Below are 9,878 nucleotides of genomic sequence, written 5' to 3'. Positions count from 1 at the left end.
AAAATACAGATGGATAGAGCGAGAGAGAGAGAGAGAGAGAGAGAGAGAGAGAGCTGAGAGAACCAAGAAGGAAAACAAAAACAAAGGATTAGGAAGGGAAATGTGTGGGTATATTTTCATTGTATGTAGTTGAAAATTGCAGCATTCGGTCTTTGACAAACTTTACAATTCCTTCAAAGCTCAAAACCCATGTTATTTTTAACATTTTAGATTACTGTCCCTTTGTCTGCTGTTTTCCCGGCCGGCTACTTTTTCTCCTTTTTTCCAGCCATCTTACCGGAATCCTTCTTGTTTCTGTTGTTGTTGGTTTTTTCTCTTTTGCTGCTTAGAATTTTTTTCCTTTTTGAGAAATTAAGATTTTATCTTTTCTAGTTCTACTGTTTGAATTTACTAAATAAGCTGATCTGAGCTAACCAGCAACGTTTTTTATTAGTGTCTTTTGCTCAATCTATATTTCAAGCAAATCGGAGATGAGTGGCTCAAATGTTTAGATTTTGTTTCTTGTCTGAAAGTTGAAGGAATAAAATAAAAAGCAATGAATGTGGTAGCCGCCGGAGTTGAATCTACATCCAACCCGGCAGCTCCGGGTTCAGCTGAAGGTCAGCTTCTTCTTCTTTTTTTTTTTTTTTTTTCCCTTTCACTGATTTTATTTGTTTTGACTTTTCACTTTGTTTATGCTAAAAAGGTCTAATTTCTTACATCTCTCAATCGATCCCTACTTTAAAATCGAAAAATAAAGTTTATTCTTTTTCATTTTCCACGGAAAACAAACCAGCGAAAGAGTGAAAAATGGGGGAACGCGAGTTGACAGATGGTTGCTTGAGTGATGATGCAGGTGAAGCGCCGGAGAGAAGGCACATCAACCCGGAGCTATGGCAGGCGTGTGCTGGGCCGCTGGTGAACCTGCCGGCTGCTGGGACCCATGTTGTCTACTTTCCTCAAGGTCACAGTGAACAGGTAAACTAATTGCCAACTCTCTTACATTAATTGGATCATTCAATAACTACAACAATTTTTTCTTTCCTTTTCTATTTTTTTTAGTGATTTCCATTCTTTTATAAATAAATATAAAAATGAATATGGGTAATTTTATTTGCTTATTAATAACTCGTGTAAGAATTTTACTCAAGTAGTTGGGTGTTGAATCGTGTCAGAGGTAGTTGGGAGGAGAACATAATGTTTGGAATAATTTTCCTTTTTGTCTTTGTAATTTTATTAGTTTTCATATAGTTGAATTACCATACTTGTAGCTTATGTTATACTACTGGTGACAAAAGAAATTTTAGTTCCTTCTATTCTGTGCATTTATTTACTATAGTTATGAAACAATTGGTTCGCATTTCTAGTACTATATATGCACCGTCTGCCATATTGGTTTCAAAGCAATACTACTGTCACTGCATTTACAGCAGCTCTTTTATTCTTCTATTCCCATTGTCAGTTGCGCCCTGTTCATTTCCTGAGTGTTGTTGTCATGGGGATTTTGAAAACTTGGTTTAGTAGATACTAAGCAGGTAGTTGACATTTTATCGTGGTAAGAAGTCGCATTATTCCGATATATATATTTTCATGACGATAGGGAACATGAAAGAAGTTGTTTGTTTTAACATTTAATCTTCATCTTGGTTAAATATGTGTACTAACTTCAATAAAAATCCCAATCTCAGGTTGCAGCATCTATGAAGAGAGATGTGGATGCTCAAATTCTGAACTACCCAAATCTTCCTTCTAAGCTATTATGTCTCCTTCATAATGTCACCTTGCATGTACTGCTGCCTAATTCATTCTTTCTTTTGTTTCTTTGCCTTTTAGAAATATTGATTAGAGCTTTCAAATTCAGTTTCTCCACTTTTTCTTGACTGGTTTTGCAGGCAGACCCAGAGACAGATGAAGTCTATGCTCAGATGACCCTCCAGCCTGTTTCTTCTGTAAAGAGCTTATAATCCTAAATGCCTAGGAGAATCTTATATCATAGAGTTTTGAATATGTAAGTGGATGTAAGAACTTAACCTATTGACATTTTTATGCAGTTTGATAAGGAGGCGTTACTGAGATCAGATCTTTCTCTGAAGTCAAATAAGCCACAACCGGAATTCTTCTGTAAGACGTTGACAGCAAGTGATACGAGCACTCATGGAGGTTTTTCTGTTCCTCGACGTGCCGCCGAAAAGATTTTCCCTCCTCTTGTAAGCAATTTTACTTAATCTAGAAGGTTGGTTGTGTTAACTTTAGATATTAATCCCTTTCCTGATTCTTTGGACAGGATTTCTCGATGCAAAAACCTGCTCAAGAACTTGAGGCCAGGGATCTGCATGAAAATGTCTGGAAGTTCCGCCATATCTATCGTGGTATGTTCATTTTGTTGCCTTGAGAACTTTCACTTGTTGTATCTATGGATTGCCATTACAGTATTATTAATAATTCTTTTGCTTTTGCTTGTGCTTTATACACATTATCTATTTAATTCCATCCCCTCGTTTTTAATTTCAGGAAAACCACAGCGCCACTTGCTTACAACAGGATGGAGTCTATTTGTTAGTGGAAAGAGACTTTTTGCTGGTGACTCAGTTTTATTCATTAGGTAATGGTAATGGTTCTGCTTGAATCTTTATTTTTAATTACTGATTTCACAAAGTTAAATGTCTCTTTATTTACAGAAACATTGTCAAATCACTTAACTTTATGGTTTTACTGCTCCCTTCCAAAGAGAAAAAACAAAGGCAGTTTTATCACTCTTACGATGATGTTCAAAATTTGTGAGCAGAGATGAAACACAGCAGCTTCTCTTGGGTATAAGGCGTGCTAACAGGCAACCTGCCAATCTATCATCATCAGTACTGTCTAGTGATAGCATGCATATTGGCATCCTCGCTGCAGCTGCTCATGCAGCAGCAAATAATAGCCCCTTTACCGTGTTTTATAACCCAAGGTCCAAGCAATAACTTTCTCACATTTAAATAAGTTCAGCCTTGTCAAAAGAGTTTATTAGTATATATTACTGAAGAGAATTTCTCTCCCATATTTCATTCTAAAATAATCTTTGTTTTTTAGGGCTAGCCTATCTGAATTTGTTATTCCTTTAGCCAAGTACTATAAAGCTGTGTACAACCATCAAATATCACCTGGCATGCGCTTTCGAATGATGTTTGAAACTGAGGAGTCAGGAACAAGAAGGTAGTGTATTTCAAGCCTTTGTCCATTTTTTATTATTGATTAGTATCTCTGAATTAGCCATATATTGAGTTATAAAAGTGGATGTTAACTATGGCTCTCATGTTGGCAAACTCAAATAGAGATGTTTAAGCATTTAAATTACTGTTTGCCTTACTTGATATTGAACTTGGAAATTGTAAACCTTGGTTTAGATGTGACTTGAGCATTAAGAAGTCTGATTGCTTTCTTGGATCAGAAACTTTTGATTTGTCCGTTTGTTAAAAAAATGGTTGGAATAACTCTTTTTCCCTTCAGGTATATGGGTACAATTACAGGAATCAGCGATATTGACCCTGTAAGATGGAAAAACTCACAATGGCATAATTTGCAGGTAATTTTTCATAACTATTTGTAGTTTTTTTTTCCATTATATTTATGATAGCAATACGAGTGTTTTCCTTTTAGTGATGATGTTTTTAACTCAATAGGTTGGCTGGGACGAGTCAACTGCTGGGGAAAGACGTAATCGAGTATCCATTTGGGAAATCGAACCAGTTACAGCTCCATTTTTCATCTGTCCATCTCCATTGTTCAGATCTAAGCGCCCTAGGCAACCTGGAATGCCGGGTAGTAGATCTTATAGCCTCTTATCATTGCATAATCAAGTTCTATTTTTATGCCAGAATAGTTTCTTAGAAGTTCATGTACTTAGGGAGTTTTGTTCCCCGGAAGTACCCTGGCTGCCTTCTATTGGTTGTTTGTATGCCTTCTTCCCCCTCAGATACTTTGCCTTCTGTAGAGTGGAAATGATTAGGAGTAAATAGCATCTGCTGATTGTGATTGTGCAATGAGTGCTGCAAATTGATTGGGGCCAGGTTTAGGAATATGTTCCTTCTTTTCTCCCATGTTGATTGATATTTTTGGTCTATTAAATATCGCACTCTCTCAGTGTGTTATGCTGATGATTGGATTCTTTAACATTTTTATCCTTCATTTATTGACACGGTTTAGCTGCATACCTTGCCTACCAATTTTGCAGCTGATGAATACTCCGACTTAGATAATCTATTCAAGAGGCCAATGCCTTGGCTTGGTGATGATATATGCCTGAAGGATTCCGATGCCCATCCAGGGCTTAGCTTGGTCCAGTGGATGAACATGCAGCAAAATCCTCTGCTGGCAAACTCTATGCAGCCAAATTTCATGCAGTCTCTGGCTGGGTCTACTATGCAAAACTTTGACGGAGCAGATCTTTCCCATCAAATGGGCCTTTCAGCACCACAAATGCCTCAACCCAACAACTTACAGTTCAATGCTCATAGGCTACCTCAGAAAGTGCAGCAACTTGATCAAGTTCCAAAGCTACCATCTACAATGAACTCACTGGGATCCATTATTCAGCCGCAACAGCTGAATGACATGACTCAGCAGTCGAGGCAAAATTTGGTTGCTCAGCCTCTACCCTCTAGTCAAGTTTTGCAGCCTCAAGCCCTTGTCCAAAGTAACAATATCCTTCAGCAGCAGCAAACATCTAATCCAACTCATCAACTCCCTCTAAGTCTTCCTCAAAACCTGCAGCAGCATCTTGTGGGCCCAAATCATCTGCAAAACCTAATGCATTCCCAGCTGCCTGATCCACTCAACCAGCATTTACAAGTGCCTGACAACCAGGTCCAGTTTCAACTGATGCAGAAACTTCAGCAGCAACAACAGTTGCTTTTGGCACAGCAATCTGCACTTCAGCAGCCTGGTCAACTTGCCCAACCCCAAGATCAACAAAGGCAGCTGTTAGATGCGTCTCAGAGCTTCTCTAGTTCTGTGACAGCTAGCCAAGTGTTAGAGATGCCTCAAAACATACCTACCTTGCTACCTCAATCTAATGTTGCCCCACAGCAGATGCCTAAAAATAACAGCCAGGCAAATGTTTGGTTCTCTCAGCCGCCTCTGCAGTCAAAAGTTCAGCAACAACAAACTGGAATGCTACCTGAAGTTCCTGGTCTTGTAGGTCCCTTCCAAACTACAGCAACAAATCAGTTCTCCACAGCTGTTAGTAGTGTAATGATGTCTGCTGCTGTAGCCGCACCTTCTGTGATTACTGATGATAATCCATCATGCTCCACTTCGCCATCTACAAACTGTCCAAGTGTTCTTCAACCAATGATAGACAGCAGAGTCCACAGGAGTACTGGGTTAGGAGATGACATCAGTCAGTCTACTGCCACAGTATTGAATCCTAATGCCGTGGAGACGATGTCAACTAAGGCTAATATGGTTAAAGAACAGCAGCAAAAGTCTGTTAAACCCTTGTTGAATATCTCCAAGAGTCAAAACCAAGGCTCTTTTGCCCCGCAAAACTGTATCAATGGTGCTACAGCACATGCAGATTGTTTGGACACATCATCTTCTACAACTTCAGTTTGCCTTTCTCAAAGTGATGTTCATTTGCACCAAAACACACCGTCTTACAACCCTCAAACAATGTTGTTGAGAGATACAAGTCAAGACGGAGAAGTTCAGGCATATCCAAGGAATAGTGTTTCATACGGCAATAATATGGATAGCCAAATTGAGATGTCCATGAATTCTGACACTTTGTCTGCGAAAGGCATGATGGGACTGGGGAAGGATTTTTCAAATCACCTCTCTTCGGGAGGGGTACTTGCCAGCTATGAAAACCCTAAAGATACTCAGCAAGAACTTTCTTCGTCAATGGTTTCCCAGTCATATAGAGTTCCAGATATGGCGTTTAACTCCATTGATCCCACTATAAACCATAGCAGCTTCATAAACCGCAGTGGATGGACCCCACCATCACAATTTCAGAGATTGCGAACATATACCAAGGTTTGTTATTCTAAATTTAACAATCACATTGAGTTGATCTCTCTATCTGTGATCCCTACCTTTTGAACCCTAGTCCCCTAAAGTGTGTGTGCAACTTGTCACTCACACACATCACATAATTTTTCTTGTCCTCTCATTCGTCAAGGATTCTAATTTTATGTATTTACCTTTACAAGGTATACAAACGTGGAGCTGTTGGAAGATCAATAGATATAACTCGTTATTCAGGTTATGATGAGCTCAAACAAGATTTGGCTCGTAGGTTTGGAATTGAGGGGCAGCTGGAAGACCGAGGGAGAGTAGGCTGGAAACTAGTCTATGTGGATCACGAGAATGATGTTCTGCTAGTAGGAGATGACCCATGGGAGTAAGCCCTTTTGCTTCTCTTTTAATATATTACATTGTTTGCCCCAATGAACATGATCTGAGCCATTAGACCTGATTGATGAAATGGAAATTAAATACTGTAACATTTGAGATAAGTGCTTTTCTGACAGTTTTACATCTGTTCCGTTACAGGGAGTTTATCAACTGTGTCAGATGCATCAAAATACTCTCCCCTCAGGAAGTCCAGCAGATGAGCGTGGATGGAGAGTTTGGGAACTCTGTCCTGCCTAATCAAGCCTGTAGCAGCTCTGGCAATGGGAATGCATAAACTAGTATGGTTACAAGCTAAGGTCCATCAGTAGTTCGGGGCTCATGCGGTTTGTAGGATTTCATTGCTTTTCCATATGTCATATATTTTCAGCATATCCTTTCTGCAGTAAAAGAAGAGATGACAATATAATAGAAGCAGAAGAGGAAAACTGTGGCCTAGAAGGGGCGGTTGAGCTTTTGTTTAAGAATCCAGCTTAACCTTAGGTTTGATTATGTTAAGAAATTGATATTCCAGTTTCTTTTCTCTTTTGCTTTTGGATTGATTGACCCTTTATATTATCCTCAACTATACTCTAATATTTGTACAAAGGAAAAATCATGAATTTATCGCTTAGTTTTTTTTTTTTTTTTTTTGTGTGTATTAATCTCCTGATTTGTTTTTTCTTATGTGAAATGGAAACAAGACAAAGGAGCTCTCAATTTCATTGTTATGAATGGCTATTAACAATGACCAAAAGGAAAAAAAAAAACCACCTGGCTACTGCCTGGGTCTTGGGGTTGGACTCCTCATTTCGATTTCCCTTTTTTTGGAGAAGATCCTTCTATTATTTATTTGTAGCATTGCATAGAATTTATCATTTACTTTTTATTGGTGTAATGTGATTTCTTTGTGTGTATATATATTTTGTAAAAAAAAAGAAATATTAATTACAAAATAGCATCATAACTATAAAGCAAAATTTGACCATCATTCCTTATTTGAGCAGCAAGCACAGGAGGTATATCTGGAAGATGTGGGAGTCATAGGGAAATTTCTTATCAGCCCAGCTAGAGTGCGAGCAACAATATTTGCTTCCCTTGAAATTTGCTGAATTTTCGCCCTCTATTCAACTACCCTTAGAGTCTACCATTTAAGGGTTTCCCACTTAATGGTTTCAATAATTAGAGCACAATCAATTTCATTTTGCACTATCATAAATTGTCCATAATTTTACCTATTCAACCTTACATTATCGATCTTCTTTTTAATCTTACAAAATTATCTACCGTATTCATCTCTCGCCATTGTCGGCAAGGAAACTAACCCCCAGCGTGAATTGCGTGCACCATCAACTTAATGGACCTATAGGCGGTGGAGTCCAAATTTTTAATTCCACTTATGTGGTAAGAACGGTGATCATGGAGAATTACAAAATGAAGTAAAAATGTAAAATGATAAATATTTCTTAAAACTGATTACAATTTAAAAAACTGTGCTTCTGAATTTTTTTTTAAAAATATGCATGAGATTAGGACAAAACTTGTCCAAATTTATTACTTATAATAAAAAGTGATCAAACACTAATTAAGTAATTATAAATTTTATCCTACTAATTGCATTAAATATATATTACATATATGAAATAATAATTTGATTAAAAAATTTAGGGTTGAATATAAAATTAGTATCTGAACTTGTCCACTTCTTTTAAATTGGTCTTATGATTTTTTTTGTCCCAAATTAGTACTTTTGAACTTTTTTTCTGTCCACTATATCGGTACATGAGACTAATGACATTAATTTTTTATTGACATGACAACGTTGGCCAATCACGCGCCGCCACGTGACGTCATATTGTACTAATTTTCTTTTTATTTTCCCTCATTTCTTCTCATTTTCTTCACTTTTTCTTATTTTTCTTTTTTTTTTCTGGCTTCATCTTTCTTTTTTCTTTCTTCTATCAATAACCCCAAAAAATTTTCCTCACTTTCTCACCATCCAATCACCATTAAAATCACATCTCTTAAATCCCTTTCGTTTTCCTCCTCATTTTCCAGCCACCATCAACCAACCTCCACCACTTCTCCTCTCATTTTCAAACTAACCCACAAGGTTTTGAATTAACAAAAAGAAAAAAAGAGTTCTCCGTTTCCCCTCTTGTCCTAGCCATAAAGTTCTCCATTTCTGCAAGAGTTCGAACAACTTTGTTTTTCATTTGTTCAATCTTCGTTTGTTTGGTCTTCAAGAGTTTTTCTTTTTTCCTCCACGAGTTTCACCATATTAGCCATTGATAAGTCACCATCACTCTCGAAATCTGAATCAGAAAACGCAATTCGTTTAGCAGCTTTTCGCCCCATTTTATCAAATTGAGGCATCGCATTTTGGGATTCCGAGTTAAAACCTAATTCTTTTGTAGCTTCAGCTTCTCCAGGATTTGTATCCTCATTCGACTTCACAGGATCTTGACCGTTATTGCCTACAACACTCCCATGTTCCTTTTCAGAAGGCTCGGGTGAGGCCGATGAAGAAATCTCCATTTTTCAGTAATTTTATTATATTTTTTGTCTTATTTTTGAAAAATAAATATAGTAGAAATTGTTCAAGGGAAATGAATTGATTGCAATTTTTTCTAGTATTAGTTCAACAATTTGATAAATTACAAAAAAAGCTTTTCAACTTAGAATTGAAATTGCTAACGAAATGAAATGTAATGTCTTTTATGAATATTATATATAAAAGGTTTATAAGAGTCATTCTTTGTAGGTTAGTTTGAAAATAGGAGGGAAAGTGGTGGGGGTTGATTGATGGTGGTTGGAAGACAAGGAGGAAAAGAAGAATGTTAAAGAGATGTGATTTTGGTGGTGATTGGATGGTGAGCGGGTGAGGAAAAATTTTGGGGGTTATTGACAGAAGAAAGATGAAGCCAGAAAAAGAAAAAGAAAAATAGGAAAAGAAAAGAAAAAAAAGGAGGAAAATGAGGGAAAATAAAAAAGAAAATAAAAAGAGGTACAATAGGACGCCACGTGCGCGCTACCACATTAGCAAAAAATTAATGCCGTTAGTCTTAGGTACCAACATAGTGGACTGAAAAAAATTCGGATACCAATTTGGGAAAAAAACCATAAGTACCAATCTGGGAGAAGGGGATAAGTTTAGATACCAATTTTTATATTTAACCACAATAAACACATGATCGTCCCCACAATAAACACACGTTAATTTTGCTGCTTTCATTTCCTGCACTACAGCTGGTCTCTTCAATGTTTTAGTTATATTAGTTAGGGATGATACCTAAGCTGTTAATGGAATGATCACATCAAGCTCCATAGCTCTAGCAACTCTTCTGCCAGTACCCACTTTTGTAGTTGGATATTGATAATCATTGTTACTTATCCTTTCCAGAATCTCATATGCCTCATTATATGATTTATCTAGCAAAGCCCCATTGGCAGATGCATCAATTACCATTCGTGTATGTGCATTCAGTGCATTGTAAAACATTTCCATTTGTGTCCAGTGTTGG

General features: G+C 37.3%; 1 protein-coding gene across 3 annotated transcripts; it reads left to right on the top strand.

The window, feature by feature from the left end:
- On the top strand, positions 1 to 6,988 carry LOC105779492 (auxin response factor 19). 3 transcript variants are annotated; one of them, XM_012603271.2, is made up of 14 exons: positions 1 to 599; positions 836 to 957; positions 1,668 to 1,766; positions 1,872 to 1,928; positions 2,031 to 2,186; positions 2,264 to 2,348; positions 2,491 to 2,581; positions 2,765 to 2,929; positions 3,058 to 3,174; positions 3,469 to 3,544; positions 3,642 to 3,780; positions 4,193 to 5,997; positions 6,174 to 6,364; positions 6,517 to 6,988. In XM_012603271.2, the coding sequence occupies exons 1-14, from the start codon at positions 536 to 538 to the stop codon at positions 6,650 to 6,652; spliced, it is 3,303 nt and encodes a 1,100-aa protein (XP_012458725.1). In that variant the 5' UTR covers positions 1 to 535; the 3' UTR covers positions 6,653 to 6,988. The 3 variants fall into 3 exon arrangements, with proteins under 3 accessions (XP_012458725.1, XP_012458721.1, XP_012458726.1); XM_012603267.2 differs by having other exon boundaries at positions 3,052 to 3,174; XM_012603272.2 differs by having other exon boundaries at positions 776 to 957; positions 3,052 to 3,174.
- Positions 6,989 to 9,878: the final 2,890 nt, after the last annotated feature.

The sequence above is a fragment of the Gossypium raimondii genome, chromosome 4 (genome assembly GCF_025698545.1).
Source record: "Gossypium raimondii isolate GPD5lz chromosome 4, ASM2569854v1, whole genome shotgun sequence".
NCBI classification, from domain to species: Eukaryota; Viridiplantae; Streptophyta; class Magnoliopsida; order Malvales; family Malvaceae; genus Gossypium; species Gossypium raimondii.
The sequence above is the reverse complement of the archived record's forward strand: the minus strand, read 5'-3'. Positions and strand labels throughout refer to the sequence as shown.